Source organism: Panthera tigris, chromosome A3 (assembly GCF_018350195.1).
Source record: "Panthera tigris isolate Pti1 chromosome A3, P.tigris_Pti1_mat1.1, whole genome shotgun sequence".
Lineage (NCBI taxonomy): Eukaryota > Metazoa > Chordata > Mammalia > Carnivora > Felidae > Panthera > Panthera tigris.
The window spans coordinates 104,894,296-104,913,474 of NC_056662.1; the positions used below are offsets into that span (position 1 = coordinate 104,894,296).

General features: G+C 35.0%; 1 protein-coding gene across 5 annotated transcripts in view; it reads right to left on the bottom strand.

The window, feature by feature from the left end:
* EML4 (EMAP like 4) overlaps positions 1-19,179 on the bottom strand; it is a 160,582-nt gene that overhangs the window by 95,046 nt on the left and 46,357 nt on the right. For 2 of the 5 annotated variants that reach the window (XM_042982097.1, XM_042982094.1), the window contains exon 1: positions 4,782-5,389. The exons of 1 other annotated variant lie outside the window; for it this stretch is intronic. In XM_042982097.1, the coding sequence (XP_042838031.1) occupies positions 4,782-4,848 (67 nt within the window). In that variant the 5' untranslated portion in view covers positions 4,849-5,389. Of the gene's footprint in view, positions 1-4,781; positions 5,391-6,637; positions 6,829-19,179 lie in introns of those variants that run through there. 2 more of the 5 variants (XM_042982093.1, XM_042982095.1) reach the window with 2 other exon arrangements.

Genomic DNA, 19,179 nt, shown 5'->3' on the forward strand with positions numbered 1-19,179 from the left:
GGGTTGAGGGAGGTGAATGGAGAGAGAACGGAGGTCCATAAACCTCTTATCTATCAGTCTACTCTTATTTGTTGGCATAAGTCTCTTTTATTAGTGGTGTAAGCAAATTTATATGTAACTAGTAGACTTCAATATTCAATATTATAGTGTTAAAACTACAATGATAGCTGTTCATTATGCTTTTACTACAATGAATCAGTTAATTTGGCTTCTGAGTTATTCAGAAATACATTACCTTTGCAGAGATAAACATATTCTATTCTAAATATCCAAAAGTTGGCAATCCAGCAACACATCAGAATGAGACATGCCTATATATTCTAGTACCTTTTCAATGCTAATGATTTTGTGTAAATCTTTCTAAAGTAAAATACTTTCTTGCCTTCTTGACTAAGACACACAATTCTAATTTAGCCACTTCTAGACGGCTCAATCTTCATTGAGAACACTAATTACTTTGTGCTACAAGTACTGTGACAGAATGATGCACTAGAGGCTATTATATTTCTAATTAAAACACTCAAAGTATTACATTTTCAAATTCCTAATCTTTCAGGATACCTTTTCTGCTTCACTATTTGCAGTTAGGATTAACTATGGCTGTCTATAGCAACATTCTTTCCCAATCTAACTTCCTAAATTATGGGATACTGGATAACCAAGCTTTTTGTTTATAAGAAAATAATCTTTGAAATTAGAACTTCTTCTATTTAAAAAATTATATTAGAATATATATTATATACACATGCATTATATATATGATTTATACAATCTAAACAGAAAGGGAGGGAAAAAAAAGCAGCCTTGGACCTAATATTAGTGTCACTGGAGGCCCAGAGGAAGAGAAAAAGATTCTAGCTGATAAAAATATGTAAATAATGACTAAACTTCCCAAGTTAAATTAAAATTTACAAATTCATTAAAATTAAGTATATAATGAAGTTATTATCTCCACCACACACAAAAATAAAATCCAAGTAAATTAAAGGATTAAAGATAAAATTATAAAACCTTTAGTAAGAGAGAATATCTTCATATTTTGGAAGTGAAGGAGAGGTTCCTAAATGAGACACAGAAAGCACTACCCATAAAAGTAAAGACTGATACTTATCTACATTAGAATTCAGAATGTATGCACACTAAAAGACACGATAAAGAGAAAAAGCAATTTACAAACTGGGAGAAGATAGTTTTAACACATAGTAATGAATTACTATCCTGAATAAAGAATTCCTGCAAACTGTAACAGAAAAATTGGTAAAAATCTCAACTAAGCATCACAAAAAGGAACAAATGGCCAATGAACATATGAAATGAGGCTCAAGCACCTCATTAATAATTTTGGAAAGCAGGGGCACCTGGGTGGCTCAATTGGTTAAGTGTCCAACATCAGCTCAGGTCATGATCTCACAGTTTGTGAGTTCAAGCCCTGCATCGGGCTCTGTGCTGACAGCTCAGAGCGTGGAGCCTGCTTCAGATTCTGTCTGTCTCTCTGCCCCTCCCCCACTCACACTGTTTTTTCTCTCTCTTTCAAAAATAAGCATTTAAAATAATAAAAATAAATAAAAATTTTGGAAAGGAAAATTAAAACCATATAAAATACTATTTTATACTCACCAAACTGGCAAAACATTCAAAGTGTGACAATATCAAGTGTTCCCAGGGATACAGAGTAATGTGAACTCTCCTACATTATTGCTAGGAGATATAAACTGCTTCAATGACTTTGTGGGGAGGAGGGGGGGAACCCAACCATGGCATCATCTGGTAAAACTGAAGATGCACACATCTTATGACTCAGCAAGTTCACTTCTAGGTGTATATACCCTATCCTACAGCAGGACTGGCAAGCGTTTTCTGTTAAAGAGCTAGATAAATATTTTAGCTTTGCAGACCATAGAGCCCCTGTAGCAATTACTCAGATCTGCCTTTATAATACAAAAAACAGCTATATATAAACATGTAAATGATTGGGTATGGCTATGTTCCAATAAAACTTTACAAAACAGGTTATCTACCAGGTATTCCCAGTCTCTGCTCTTGCACACATATACCAAGAGGCATGTTCAAGAATGTTTACAACAGCATAGTTCAAAATAGAAACACGGGAAAAAAATCTCAATGTTCGTCAACTGTAAAATGGGTAAATAAACTGTGATACAAACATTCAACAGAATAATACTGAGTGGTAATGCAACATCATGTATGAGTCCAAGGAATATACTGATAAGCATAAAAAGCAAGTCAGATAAACTTTATAAAAATTCAAAAAACACAAAAATAAGTAACATATTATTTAGAATAAAACTATAAAGAGAATAATATACACAAAATTTGTGACAATAGTTACTTCTGGTGACAGAGGGCAAGGGCTAGTATAGGGAGGCATCCACAGAAAACATAACATCTGTATCATAAAAAAAAAAAAGAATTTTGGAGATGAGTAAATTATAGCTGGTTTCCTCATTTCATTTTTTGGAGAATCATCTTTGCACATTAAATTTTCCAAAACAGATAAAAAGTGGAGTTGTACTTCCAAAAAACTCTGAGGTTTTATGTCATAAAAACAACTAAATAAGATGGTTTTTATGACAGTTTGAGGCTAATGGTAGGACCCTTAATTATTACCTATAAATCTCTGGGGGAAAAAATAGTTCATTTCAGAAAAGTATATTATTCAGTACACAATACCATTCAAAGAACAAATATTAAAAAATGTTTTTAAATGGTCTATGATCTCCCCTTGTTAAAAACACTTATGTTAAGGCACTGGCAGGATTTACTGGGTAGAAAGACAATGCAAATTGGAAGATTAGAGGAGCTAATAAGGATGAAGAAACATGAGAAAATAGTAACAATACCATGCATTGTTTACAGCTGAAAAAAATATGGCACTAGCTTAGAGGACTATAAACAGGCAACTGATTAAATGGTTGCACTATGGTATACTATGTACTCTTAAAAACGATGATGTATATTTATAATCATCAACAAGTTTATTAAGAGTGACCACATACTATGAAATTAAAAATATATAGACAAAAAATTTGCAAGGCAACAATTACTGTGTATTTTGTGTAGAACTGTATATCTACAGGTATACATGTACATACAGATATAGAGACACTAGAGGTAGGTCTCAGAGAAGTGGGATTTCTGAGGATTTTTGCTGCCTTCTACTCTTTTAAATGAATTTTCTGTGCGCACGTGCGTGCACGCACACACACACAATTCTGTGTAAATAAAATTTAAATTATTTTCTCAGAAAAAAAAGCAAAGTTAATTTAGGCTGTGATGTAGAATTTTCAATGCAAATTTGGTTAATTTATAGATTTTTATGCTTTATAAGAACAGAACCCCCTCATGAGAAGTTTCATGGGGCTAGGAAGAGGATCTGGAAGAAACAATTTTGGCCAATGAAAGCATTTCTGTAAAAAGTATGACTATAAATGATACTCAAAAAGAATATTCTCAGGCTAAGAAGAGACACAAAAATCAATACAATACATTCAAAGGAAGAGCTGGTCTTTAAAAATTATTTGTTTATAACACAAAACACAATTACAAATGATTTGCCACGTTAGTAAATTCGTATCAGAAGGAATTTAGCAACTTAAATGATTTTTTTGTTTTGTTCTAAAGTGGAATTGGCTGTCTTCAAATATTGCATAAAGACAGAAATACTTAAGGACTATATCAAGAAGTAATGCACTATGTGTTCTACAACGGCTAAAATTTATTTGTGGAAATAAACCAAAGAAAATATATTCTAAAAACACAGCTACTCATAGGAAGATATATTTATATTTATGCAGGAATTAAGGTTTCCTACTTATCATAATATTCTATTTCAAAAGTCACATTTTTCTCTCAAAGTTTTAATTAAGTAAGGCATTTAAATTGCTAAAACCTTGGATATTTTATTTTGCTAGTAAATGACAATATCAATTACCTCCAGTTAGCAATATGATTCTATGAAAGTAAGACTGGCTTCTGGCTTCAATGAAATAACACAAATAATGTTGCTTATTTTCCATTTTTAAAACTAAGTGTTTTTCCTGGTAATACAGTCTTACTAAAAATTCATCTACTAGCATAAAAGAGAAACTGTGTTAAGTAAAAAAACAAAAGACAAACAAAGCAAAACACACACACACACACACACACACACACACACACACACACAGACACCCCGAAAAATATTTCTGTTACAGTACTCTGAGCATGGTGGCTGGTCCCAGGGACAGACTTTACTTATTCTATCACCAGGATTAATTCACAATTAAAATGGCTCCCCCCCAACTCTTACTTAATTTAACAAAAAAGAATTAAAAACAGATAATTCTGCTTTTGATGAAATTTTCTGGTTAGACTTCATAGAAGCAAACATCAAGCTTAATTACATAATTTATGATTTGCTATTATTTTAGAGAGGCATTTTTGAATTATTTTCCATTAAAAGCTGCTGTTTTAATTTTTCCCCTCAAGAATAGTGTAATGGCCATCCTTTGTGGGGGGGCAGGGAAAGAACAAGTTGAGCAAAGCCCACTCTGCCCTCACAAAAGGATTATATTTATTTACATAGTGGGTTCAGTCTTAAATACTTTGTAAAAGTATGTAAGCAAATATTTATGCCATTACTGACACATATATTTAAAGAGAGGAGGGGGGCGGGGGGGAAAGAACGGATCTAGGTTCACTCCCAGTCCTCAGACTTCTTTTGTCATGAGTAAAGTCTGTGAGACAGGTTTTGAATTCGCGGGAAAGGAAAGATACGTTACCAGTGCAGAAGTTCGTAAGTGTAGAGGAAACACACACTGAAGCGAGACCAGGCAAGCTGTCTTCCATTCTTGCCACCTACGTTACAAGCAATATAAACCAGTTCTGTTTACGTTTCCTGCTGCCTTCCCAGATAGTTCCAGAGCAAATCCCAGCTCTCTAACTCTCACGACATACTTTACATTCTGAGGAAATCCTCCCGGTCCAGATGGCCTACCACAAAGCACTTCTATGTTGGCACAAATAAAAATTTCTTAAGATAGCTCTTCTCCTGTCCCTTTGCTCTCTGAAGTAAAGTTTTCTACTTATTTATAAAGAGAGACAAAGACACTGAAGGAGAGAGAGCAAACAGAGCATGCAGCCAAAAGGGGGTAAAGATACAGACAAAAAACTTTGGCTGCTTTGGGGAGTGGCTAAACTCCAGGCATAGGCAGAAACACATGAATTAATACACCACATGAAAACAATAATTTGGTTGTCCTCAGACTTTTCTGATCTTCTTTTAATTGATTAAGCATAAGGTGCAACTGCTTCAAATACAAAACTCAGTTTTTGCCTTTTGAAACTGAAACACAAAATATACTCAACAGTTTCTATAAGTAACACAGTTAAAGCCCCCAAAGTATTTTCCTCTACTAGGAAATAAAAAAATTAAGAATGTGTGTGCAAAGTGGCAAATCTCATTTCCTTTTTTCCTTTTCGTTTTGAATAAAATAAAATCCACCGTTACTTTAAAGAAACTAAAAGAATTATCACTTTTCAATGATTTTTGAAATTTTAGTGTTAAAACTAACATGGCTGATTCATTATAAGCATTGTACTTAAGTGAGATGAATGTACAATGAGAAGTCATTTTTCTTAATTCACTTAATTTCCCAAATTACTGTAAAATAGTACAACTGCACGAGTAATAAACAATTTTTAATGCTTATTTATTTTGAGACAGAGCGAGCAAGCAAGCGAGCATGAGCAGAGGAGGGGCAGAGGAGAGAGAATCCCAAGCAGACTGTGAGCTGTGAGCACCTTGATCCCACAAACTGGGAGATCATGACCTGAGCCCAGTCAAGAGTCTACAATGCACTGAACTGTGACCATGAGGTAGTGAAGATGGAAGGGGGAAATAAATGGGTGAGGGGTGGAGACAATGTTGCGGAAGGATGATGATGGGGTTTTTGCTCCAGATAGAAGGGCAATATATTTTCAGGGTCTGGGGAAAAAAAATCAACAAGAGAGTGATGTGTACTAATATGAAAGGACATACAGGAAAACTCTAAAGAAGATGTGAAGGGCTAAAATAGAAAATACAGACCAGGGGTTCCTGGCTAGCTCAGTCAGAAGACCATGGGACTCTTGATCTTGGGGTTGTGAGTTCCAGCCCCACACGTGGTGTAGAGATTACTTAAATAAATAAAACTTAAAAAGAAAGGAAGAAAGAAAATACAGCCCAAAGAATGAGCCTTGAAAAGGGACACTGTTTTATCTAAGAAGAAAGAGGATGAAAGCAGGCACAGATGTTTGTTTTTATACCAAAATTTTTAATCTGTAAAGTAGGAGACAAGGTTGCCTGCTAAAAAGAGCTGGTTAAAGAGCTAGAGCTGAGTGTGGAATGTCTATACCATCTGACACATCATATTGCAGGATATTGTTAATTATCTTTTAATAAAGTTACATTCTAAATTCCTAACTAGATTGCAAAGTCCTCTAGGGGAGAAGCTATTTCGTTTTATTTTCCTCTACACCTGGAAAACACCATTAGCACTGGTAACTCTCCAAACACTGGTTGATTTATTGTGGACACACTGTAGAATCAGCAGCAAAGACAGGACTAAACAAGGGGCGAGATAGAGACCCCTTTTACCTTAGTGACATGCAGAGTACTGGGGTCGCTTTAGAAGAACAGAACCCCCACATGCAAAGTTTCATGGGGCTGGGGAAAGGATCTGGAAGAAACAATTTTAGCCGATGACTGATAGAAAAGACAGGTTATCTCTCATTGCCCTAAATATTTCTTCCTTTTTTGGCTTCTTCTTTCTCTGAATATCCCCTTTTCCTCTTTTGTTCCTGGACTTTGAGATTCTCTCTCTCCCTGCCTTTCTTCCCCTTCTCCCCCTCTCTCTGTCACAATATGCCCATTAAGTATATTTTTGTTATTGCTGTCACAGTTTTAGAGATTTAGCCCAATCAAGAGGTTAGATATTTTTGCACTACAAGGCCTCAACCCAGGACTACAGACAACTTATTTCACTAATTTTTTTGTTATGAGTAAATAAGCTAAAATGCCTATATCTCTCCATTAAAACAAACAACCCACTCTCTTCCCCTTACTGATTCCTTAGACAAACTCAATGCTTTCTTTATGTATTTAGTCCTAAACTTACTCATTCACATTTTCTCTCTCCCTCTTCTCCCTGCCCCCCCCTACCCCTCCTGGCGAATCATCAGTCCTTGGCAGAAAATATAGTCCCTATCTTGCTTTAAGAAAAATATTCTACCATGTATGTTTTTATTAACAAAATTGTTCTTGGAATATAAAGTTCATGTGTAACCAAAATTTTATTTAGTATATATACAGTGGTTAAGAATATAGTGCTGAATTTAGACTACCTGGATTCAAAAACTGGCTCACCATTTACTAATTGTATAACTCGGGTCAAGTTTCTTAACTTCTCCACATCTCTGTTTCTTCATCTTTAAAATGAGTCTAAGAGTACCTAACATATAAAATCAAAGAGAATTTAATTAGATAAAAATCATGAAAAAACACTTAAAAAGGACAGCAAAACAGTGAAAGTCTTATGAATGTTAGCTACTACTAAAATAATTACTAAGATACTAAAATAAAGGCCTGGTAAACCTACACCTAAATTGACTAAATTCTCAATGTTCAGTAAGATCTGCAGGGTCAGGCACCTAAGCAGTAAAGATTTACTGGAACAGTCTCTGAAAAGTCAGCAGAAAGAGATGCTACATTATTTTACTAATTACTTATTCACCAAATTCCATTTCATCATCAGAATGTTAAACTGGGGGATGCCTGGGTGGCTTAGTCGGTTAAGTGTCCAACTTTGACTCGGGTCATTTGGTTCGGGAGTTCAAGCCCCACATCAGGCTCTCAGCTGTCAGTGTGGAGCCTGCTTCGGGGTCTCTGTTTCCCTCTCTCTCTGCCCCTGCCCCACTCTGTCTCTCAAAAATAAACAAACACTTAAAAAAAAAAAAAAAAGCTAAATTGGAGTTAGCAGATTAACATTTAATGAACTTCTAATTATATGCCATTCATTGGATAAGATAGTCTCCAAACCTAAAAAGCATGGATGAGTGGGGGAGAAAGAAATGCAAACAAAGTGTAATACAACACTTGCCCTGATAGATTTATACAGAAAATAGTGAGACTCAAAAAAGAAAATCAGTCGATTTTTAATGGGAGGGAAAAATGAAAGTTTGGTCTCTGGAACAAGTTATTTAAATAAAATATTGATGATAATTTTTAGAAAAATTTAGAAAAGCAATGCAACTGGAGAGCTATGTAAACCTATAAAACATCAGGCAAAAATACAACTTTTTTTAAAGCATTTTTTAAAGTTTATTTATTTTGAGAGAAAGAGAGAAAGAAAGACATCCCAAGCAGGCGTCACACTGTCAGCACAGAACCCAAAGTGGAGCTCAATCTCACGAACCTCGAGATCACGACCTGCGCTGGTTAGATGCTTGACCAACTGAGTCAACCAGGTGCCCCCCCAAAATATAACTTCTAAATAAGTTTACAGATATAACCCAAACAATATGATTCTAAGTACTAAATATTAAAATGTTATATAAGCTGTAAGTATACACTTTTGTCTATTTTAAAAACAAGTAGCATTATTGCTTTAAAAAATAACACAGATTTTTAGATTTCTGAAAAATACTTATTCATCCTAAATTTTATTGAGTGACTAGTTTCTCAGGCACCTATGTTAACTCCTAAGGACCCAAATTCAAATTCAGTTCTTCCTACTTCAAAAAGGAAAAAAAAATTTAAAGGCACAATTTGGAAAAAAATATTTGGAATCATACAAGAAATAAGTAAATATATCAATAAGAAAAGAGGTCGACCTGATCAAAAAATGTGAAAGAGATGAATAGGTAAACTTCTGTTTATATGGAAGGTGGAAAGATGGATCACCCTTACTAGTAATTAGGAACATACAAATTAAAATCACAGGCTACTATTTCATATCCATTAAATAAACAAAAGTTGTAAATTCTGGCAACACTAAATGTTGGCATCAGAACTTCCATATGTTTTGAAGAGAAGTGTACATTAAAAAACTACACTGAAGGAATAATCCAGCAAGATTCACTAAATATTAAGATCTACTTACTGAGCAATCCAGCAACACTAGTCTCAAAAATAGGTCAAGGACTTGAATAGACATTTCTCCAAAGAAGATACACGAACTGCCAGTAAGTACATGAAAGTACTTTCTCCACAAGTGGAGAAAGAATCCTCGTGCGTTGCTGGTGGAAATGCAAAATTATGTAGCCACTGCATAATACGTCCTGGTGGTTCCTCAAAAAGTTAAACATGTGATCCAGCAATTCCACTTTACAGGAATTGAAAACAGGGACTCAAACATATACTTGTACCCCAGTGTTTAACAGTAACATCATTCACAACAGTGAAAAGGTGGAAACCACCCAAATGTCTATCCACAGATGAATGGACAAAATGTGTATATACATACAATGGAGTATGATCCAACCTTAAAAAATAAAATGCGGACACATGCTACAATATGGGTGAGTCTTGAAAATATTATGCTAAATAAAATAAACCAGATACAATGCTGGTGAGAATGTAAATGGTACAACCACTTTGGAAAATATTCTGGCAGTTCTTCAAAAAGTTAAACATAGATTGCTATAAGACCCAGCAATTCTCTCCTAGGTATACACCTAAGAGAAATGAAAACATGTCTACGTAAAAACTTACACATGAATGTTCACAGCAGCATTATGTACGAGAGTCAAAAAGCAGAATAACCCAAATGTGCATCAAATAATGGACATCATTCATGTGGTATATCCAAACAATGGATTATTCAACTATAGAAAGGAATGGAATACTGATACACATTACAGTATGGATGCATCAGGAAAACATGCTAAGTTAAAGAAAGATGCCAGTCACAAAGACGACTTATTGTATGATTCCATTTATAGGAGATGTCCACAAGGGGCAAATGTGTAACAGAAAGTAGATTAGTGGTTACCTAGGGTCTGCAGGAGGAATGGAGAGCAACTGCTAAAGAATACAGAATTTCTTCTCTGGGTGTTGAGAGTAGTCTAGAACTGATAGTGGTACAAGTTACACAACCTATGAATATACTAAAAACAACTGAATTGAGTATTTTAAATGTGTGAACTGTATGGTATATGAATTATATCTCAAACAAGCTGTTGTCAAAACAACAGCAAACTCCTCATTTAATAAGCAACAAAAACTTTCATAATTTAAAATGTAAATTCACTTAGAAGTAAGTAGAATTTAAATTTTCCCAAAAGTATAAATGATGGCAGAAGACAACTGGGGCATAACTGTGTATCTGAAAAGGGCAGATCACCTAAAAGAATAACCTAAATAAGGGTACAAATGAGGGAGAAGAGAAAAGGTGGAGTTGTAAGGACAATTTCACCTTTTTCATAATGTAGCCTAGAGCCAGCATTGCTTAATAAACTATTAATCTGTATTTACTCAATTGTCCAAAGAATAAAAATGTAATGACCTTTGTAACCAAAGATCTTATTTACTGTATCTAGATGTGTTTTAGGATTTTTTTCACATACTGTGAGAGATATGGGCTAAGTAGGACGAAATCTCTCACATAGTACTCTTGTAATAGGTGCAGACTTAAAAAAAAAATGGTTACTTCCTATAAGCAAGGAGAGGAAAGATAATTGGCTAGAGTAAAATCTGCAGTTGTGACTGCTGGCATTTAAGATCTGTTCAAAAGCAAAAAGAAAACAAATTGTTGAGATGATTAAACTTGACACTGCTGAAAGCATGTCTTTACAATTACAAATGACTTAGCCTCTTCAGTCAGCAGGACAGAAAATTAAAACAATTTTTACTGTTCCTATGGGCTAAATAAAAATATGAGAGCAATCAGTAGCTAGGATGTTATTAGGACACAGGCAGTTGTACTGGTACATTTGTGAACTGCTACAAACTTTCTTAAAAGTAATCTGGTAATAGCTATTTAAAATTACACACACACTCTTTGATCCAACAACGTATGTAGTAAGGAGAGAAGGGACTATATAAACAAGACTTAAAGGTCTATCAAAATGAGAACAGGTGAACGAAATGGCTCCTAAATATGAAATATTATACACTATTAAAAGAATGTATCATATGTCTATCAATGTGGTGTGAAGGTTATCCATAGGAGATACATGAAGTGAAAAAAGCTAGTTGCCAGTAAGCAACAGATAATGCACAGCCATTGTACACACAGTGTTATTTTATGTCCTGTTTTTGAAACAAACAACAAAACCTGTTCATGTAGAACAGGGGTCAGCAAACTTTTTCTGTAAAGGACCAAAGAGTAAATATTTTAGGCTTTGCAATGTCAAAAGAACTCTGTCCCAACTATTGCACTCTATTGTAGCAACATGTCTACAAATGAGCTTGGCTATGTTCCAATAAAACTGAATAGACACTGAAGTTAGAATCTCCTATAACTTTCATGGGTCATGAAATATTCTTTTGATTTTTTTCAACCATTTAAAAATATAAAAACACACTCTTGGCTCACAGGATGTACAGATACAGTGGATTTGGCACGAGGGCCGTATTTTGTCTACCTCTACCACAGAAGGATACAAACTAAACTATTAACAAGGGTTATCTTGTACAAAGTTTGATTTGTTAAAATGTGCAAGTACATATTTATAATTTACAAATACATAATTTTTAAAGTATCTCTTCTAAGACAGGAATCAGTTTTACTGACAAAGTAAATTTTATTAATAAGGCTGAGACCGGCCTCCATAATCAGAATTGGCAGTGTATTAATTTTATGACTTTATTTCTCCATGGCTACAGAAAGAGAATAAGAAGGAGACAATAAGCGAAATAAATTTTTATTTAGTGCCAAATTAGAGAATCCGGCATTTTATTGTCCTTCTTGCTGCACAATCTTTGCTTATGTATAGTGAAGGTTCTCAAGCTGGTAGATATGATACAGAAAAGACTACTCAGACTTCTAGGTGAGGGCGGATAGGTTTACATTTTCAGAAAACCTCTCCTATTTCCACATAAAGAATATTTTTTAATAAAATCATTAACACATTGTATCCCAAGGATTTGATATTGTTGAATAAGGAACTGAGAGACAGGAAAAAAAGTTATTTTCTAAGCTTTTACCATATGTCCAACACTTTATTAGGTATATGGTAGGATATAAAAGTGATGTAGGTTAAGATGTGGTCCTCTCAAAGAACTTTCAAAGATGCAAAAATCCTAAAAAAGAATTAGCAAACCAAAAGCAGTAACATATAAAAAAGATAATAAATCACAACCAAGTTGACTTTATTGAAGAAACTTACATTAACAGAAAAAAATCATTAATTTCAAATAAAAGGCATTTCATGAAATTTAAAATCCATCAAAACAAAAACATTAAATACTATGAATAGAAGGGAACATCCTTAGTCTGATAACAAAGGCATTATAGCAGATCACATTTTCTGCATTTCTCTCTTGCACTAGCTGGATACATGCATACGTAAACATAGATGTGTTCTTATACTATGACGGACAGACATTCCTTTCAGCAAAAAGCAGGGTCTGTGCTCCCTTTCTCTTGCATCTGGTTGGGGGCTTGTGACTGCTCCAATCAGAGTATAGCAAAAGTAATGCTTATATGACTTGAGACTAGGCTGTAAAAAGGATACAGCTTCTTTTCTCTTGTTTGGGAATGTTTGCTTTAGGAGAAACCAACCACCATGCTGTGAAGAAGCTCACACTAGGCCACATGGCGGAGACCACCTCTCCACAGGTGGAGAGGAAAGGAGGCTCCCGGCAAAGAGCCAGCATCAACAACCAGACATGAGTAAATGAGTCTTCAGATGGTTCCTCTCTCCCTCTGCCTTTGCATCTTGCAGCCAAGGCTTCAGACAACACAGAACAGAGATAAGCCTTCCATGGTGTGCCCTACTTAAACTCCTAATCCACAAAAACTATGATCATAATAAATGGTTGCTTTATGCTATTAAAATTTTTTTTAATGTTTATTTTTTGAGAGAGTGCAAGCGGGGGAGGGGCAGGGGACCCAACAGTAGCAAGCCCTCTGTGGGGCTCAACCAACCCAGCCACCCATACACCCCATAGGCCATTAAAATGTTCTTAAATGAAGGGTGCCTGGGTGGCTCCGTTGGTTGAGTGTAGGACTTCAGCTCAGGTCATGATCTCGTGGTTTCTGGGTTTGAGCCCCATGTCAGGCTCCATGCTGACAGCGCAGTGTCTGCTTGGAATTCTCTTTTGCTCTCTCTTCTTCTCTCTCTGCCCCTCCCCCCACCTGTGCTTTCTCTCTCAAAATATACTTAAAACTTCTTTTCTTAAATGTGTGTTTATCTATTTGGGGTGGGGGGGGGGGGCAGGGAGAGAGGGAGACAGAGTATCCCAAGCAGGTTCTGTGCTATCAGCACAGAGCCCAATGTGGAGCTACATCTCATGAACCATGAGATCATGACCTGAGTTGAAATCAAGAGTCGGATGCTTAACCAACTGAGCCACCCAGGCACCCCATATGCCATTAAATTTTTAATTGATTATGCAGCCATAGTAAGTGCAACAGGCAAATAACAAAAATTAAAAAATGACACCATCATATTTAATGTTGGAAATACTGAAAGCTTTCCTTTTGAGATAGGGAACAAAATAAACAAGGATACCTACTCTCACCACTTCTCTTTTATACTGCAGTCCTACTCAGTTCAGTAAGACAAGAGAAATTAGACATTAGAAAAGAATAAAACTATCATTCACAGACAACATGATTATGTATATAAAAATACCAAAAATATATAGACAGCTGATTAGAATTAATAGTGAGCTTAGCAAGGTTGATGGATACAGGTCAATACACAAAATCAACTATATTACTCTATCCTAGAAACAAACAGAAAAACAATGGCTTTAAAGAATATCATTTACAGGAATACTAAAAAAAATACCTAGTAATAAAAATAATAAAATGACGTTCAAGACTTCCGCACATAAAACTAGTAAATGTTGTCGAGAGAAATTAAATACCTAAATAATTGGATAAATATACCAAATGCATGGATTGAAGACTCAATGAAAACATGCCACTTTTACCCTGATTTGAAAATTTAATGCAGTATGGAAAAAATTTCAACACTTTGTGTGTGTTCATGCACGCATGTGTTCCTGTGGATGGAATTTGGTAAGCTTATTCTGAAGTTTACACAGAAAAGCAAAAAGTCAAGAATAAGTAAAACCCTCATGAACAAAAGGAAAAATGTAGGTGCACTTGCTCTACTACATAGCAAGACTTATTATGAAACTACAGTAATTAAGACAAAGGTAGACAAATAAACCCATAGAACTGAAAAGAGACTCCAAAATTAAGCACACTCATATACAGACCAAAGGCGGCACTTTGGAGAGCTGGGGAAACAAGATCCATGCCAATAAATAATGCTGGGTCAGGTGGATCTGCATATGGGGGAGGGGAGGGAATAAAACTTGACCCTTACCTCAGAGCATATACAAAAATCAATTCCAGATCTAACTGTGAAAGACAAAACAATAAAGCTTTCAGAAGATAGTTAAACAGATACGGAAATCACTATTGATAAGGGAAAAGATTAATATCGGGACCAACCTTAAAACTGAGAATGTCCATTATAAAAAGACACTATTAAAAGTGAAAGGGCACGCCAGAATAGGAGAAAGCAGTTGGAACATAACTGACAAAGGGCTCATATCCTGAATATACAGAGAATACTTATAAATCAACCAGAAAAAGACAGTTGTCCGATACAAAAATGAATAAAAGAGTTGAACAGGAACTTTAAAAAAGAGGACATCCAATTGGCCAATAAATATGTGAAAAGATGCTCAACCTTATTGGTATTCAAGAAAACGCAATTTGAAACCATAATAAAATACCACTACACACTCATTGGGTGGCTTAAATTAAAAAGACTAACAATACCTAGTGTTGGTGAAGATGTAGAACAACACAAACTCTTAGAACTGCTGATGGAACTATATACTAGTACAGCCAGTATGGAAAACTATTTGGCATCACTATTAAAGTGGGATAAACACATTCCCTACAACGCAGCATTCCAATCCTAGGATTATACTCAACAGAAATATGTGTACCAAAAAATATGTACAGGAATCAGAGCAGTATTATCCGTAACAGTCAGACACTGGAAACAAATCAAATCCATCAATATTAGAACAGACAAATAAACTGTGGCATATTCATATAACACAGTATCATTCAGCAAGGATACTGAACGAACCACAGCTACACAACATGAATGACTCTCAAACAGTACTGAGCAAAAGAAACCAAACACAAAAGAGTATACGTTTTAAGATTCTACTTACATAAACCAGGTAAAACTACACAATATTGTCAAAAATTAAGATAGCAGTTATTTTTGGAGATATTGGGGGGGTAATAATTGGGAGAAGAGGAAAGGTGTAGGGTCCTCTGGGGTATTGGGTATGCTCTCTTTCTTTTTACCTGGATTATGATTACATGTATTAAGTGTCAATAAAAGGTTTTTAAATGTGGAGCTCACACCCTCAATATATATAAATTCTTTATACGTGTATTACTCTGCTAATATGTTATGAACATTATAAAACATGTAAAAAATAGAAATCTGAAAAGTATGGATAAAAATAAGCATCTTAGATGTCCTGCTAATTACAGCATCAGTTTCATACTTTCATTAGAGTTTGGTGTATGTATGTGTGCTGGAAAATAGCATTTTTATTTCTTTCAAGTGAAGGGAGTATTTTAATCTTGATGTTATAACTTTTTATTACTTTCACACACATTGCCTTATTTTCCCAGTTGGACTTAATCACCAAGATGCTTATAATATTTAAATTTTATGCAGGCCTAGAGTGGTGAATATTAAGACCTGACAAACTACTTTTTGCTTTTTCTATCATTAGCTGGTATTTTAAGGCACAATATATATATTTAGGGAAAGAATCAAACATATTTCAAACAAGTCACCTGAGTAATTTTGACTTTGGAGAGATGACTTCTTATCAAACCTGACTGGATCACTAATTTTCAACCTATAATGTGTCTGAAAAACAACTTGAACAAAAATATAAAACGGTCTGTGCCATTTTCTTCTTCTCCTCTGCTTATTAACATCTCTTAAATCTCTCGTTTCTTCAAAGAAATCTTTTTTAAGACACTTATCTATTTTATGAGAATCAGATAATACATAAACATACTTAACAAAGTACAAGTAAATGGCAATATGATGCAACACACGGAGAGCGAATGGGAGAGAGCTCCATTGTAAATTCCTGCATGGAACTCCCACTCCTCCTTAGGTGACAGAGGACAAACTGACAGACTGACGGAGCATGTGAATCGTTCTATCAGATATTGGTATGGCTTAATTTCTTTCCTCTATCTTAGGTCTAAAAGTAAATACAAAAATTCTAATATTTTTTTCCCCGCATCAGCAATAAATCATTTTACACACTTCACTCTGAAGAATACGGTCTTGGAGGGCAGCCAGGGAGTGGCCAGATCAAATTTGCAATTTAAGCAGCTCATCCCCTGGTGGTTACGTGGAGGATGGATTTAAGGCAAAGAAACTGCTTGAGAGAGATAAGACTAGAAGGAAGCAACAGATAAGAAGTTGTGAGACCTGTTCAGGTTAGAGGTAATGGTAGCGTAAACAAGGCAGTGGCAACATAAATATGGGAAACTATGTATTTGATATGGACAACTGATACTTTTTCAGTTATATGGGTGATATGTGCATTATATGTAAATAAGGTCATTTTTATAGAACTCTGATGATTTGAATGATCTAGAACATACAGTATGAGTGAAAATAAAATGACTATTCAAAAGAAGCTTCAAAACATATTTTCATGACATCCCTCACCACCGCCCCCCCCCCCACCCACATACACACAAACTGCCACCTCTAAACTCTTCTTATAATAGAAATTACGAAGCAGGCTATCCCTGGCCACAAAGAAGTTTAAAATGCTCCTGTACCAAAACAAAGCAAAAATCCAAACACATAAACACAGATTTGATTTTTTAAAAAACTTTATGTTACATGAAATCTGTTATTTTTTAATTTGGGAAAACTAAAAGAAAAATCAAAGATAAAAACTAAAGCAAGTTAGGGATGCCTGGGTGGCTCAGTTGGTTAAGTGTCTGACTTCATTCAGGTCATGATATCACTGCTCGTGAGTTTGAGTCCCATTTCGGCTCTCTGCTGTCAGCACAGAGCGCGCTGTGGATCCTCTGTCACACTCCCCCCCCCCCATCCTCCCCCCCCTCCCCTGCTCTCTCTCTAAACTAAATAAAAACATTTAAAAAAAATATTAAAAAAAACTAAGTTAAAGATTTGGAGAACTTGGAAATTTATAAAGGAGGCCTTTTGAAAAGCTTTTCATCTATTTCCTTATGAAAATGGTCTCTTCAACAAATGGGGTTGCTGTAATTAATCAATTCAAGATCTACAACTAAACTTCTTGGCTTCAGAATTCACCTAATTCACTGTGAGTTCCTTATTAACAAGAGCCATCACTGTTTAAATGATGTCACTGATAAACTAGGCCAACGGTGTGTCTCAGGTAATTTTTAGGAAAATACGTACAAACATTACCCAATTGCATTATACCTATATTAAAGGTTTTTGGGTTTTTTTTTTTTTTTTAAGTTTTCACTGACTGAAAAAAACAAAGGCAAAACCATTACCATTCTACTGGTTGAAATCCAAAACTCAAATATTCTTATTGTCAAAGTAAAGCATCCTCAAAATTTAAAAAAGCACCCATGTACTTCTACTATGGAGTTTTATTGTGCTATTTAGACAGGAAACAAGTGTGAGAGGCTGACACCAAGTAAATATGACATGGCAAACTTAAATCTCCTTTCCCGTACCCTTCTATTCTCTTCAGATCAACTCAGGAGGATCCACATAAATGAGAGATACAAGTAGTAATTCTTAAGTGTAGAATACATGGGATATCCTAAAGCCCACTCTGCAAGAAGATGATACAATCTGGATCTCCCCAGATCTGGCTCAAACCCATAAAGTCATCCCAGGATCAACTTAACATTCTAGGAATTTTCCAAAAATCGGATGAATAGAGCCCAGATCAGATTCCTCACGTCTTCCCCAAAGTAAATCTACATTTTCAAAAGTCAGATCAAGCCCAGATCATTTTTTCTGCATTCATTTTGCTATAATATTTGTTGATAGAGCTGATACTTGGACATATGCTCCCACCAATGTAGCAATCAAGCAATGTAGTTCAAGTTACCTAACTGCTCATTAAGACCATGAATATATGCACACACAAACATGACCAAATGTCCAGAAGCATATTTTAAGAATCCCCAGAGTGCATCTTTTTCATGGGCAGAAAGCTCTGTTTAGGTCTGTATTATGTAAATAACTTAATTCAAGCACAGTAAAGCCTAAAAGATAAATGTTAGGTTTCAGGTATCTAAAGTTACTATATGAAAAATAGTAACCATCTGTTTCCACAGAGGCCAAACAAGATGAAATATACTCACTATATAACATGAAGAATGTAGGCTAGATGGGATTTTTTTTTTCTACAATAAAGGTTAATTCTAGGAAGAATGAATCTTGACAATCAAGAACTGCTTTCTCTGAAAAATCTATTAATAAAACAAGAGACTCAACTAACTGCCTTGATGGATTAAGTATAATTCTCTATCACTGTAGAAGGACTCAAAAACTATCTTCTGTAAGACCCTGTATCCCTACAATTAGAGAATTCAATTTGTTTGACCAGCTAATTATGCTCAAGCTAAGAGAAAAATTTGCAACCACCACTTATGTAAGTATACATTATATTAGCAAGTGGTAGTGCACTGGCTACTGCTTTTTAGAATCCAAAGGAGTTACACAGCAAAGAGGAATAAAAATCAGAGTAAATATATAACATATCTAGTCTTTCTACTTGACATCAAAGGTTTCTAATATGCTTAAACTTGTAGGTAAACTTTAAATACGAAGTTTACTCAACTCTGAGAATATCTGTCAAAATACTGGTAAAAAATGAAAATTTACTTAACAAAAATGTTTCATCACATTTGAATGTAACTTTTTCCCTAACTTCCT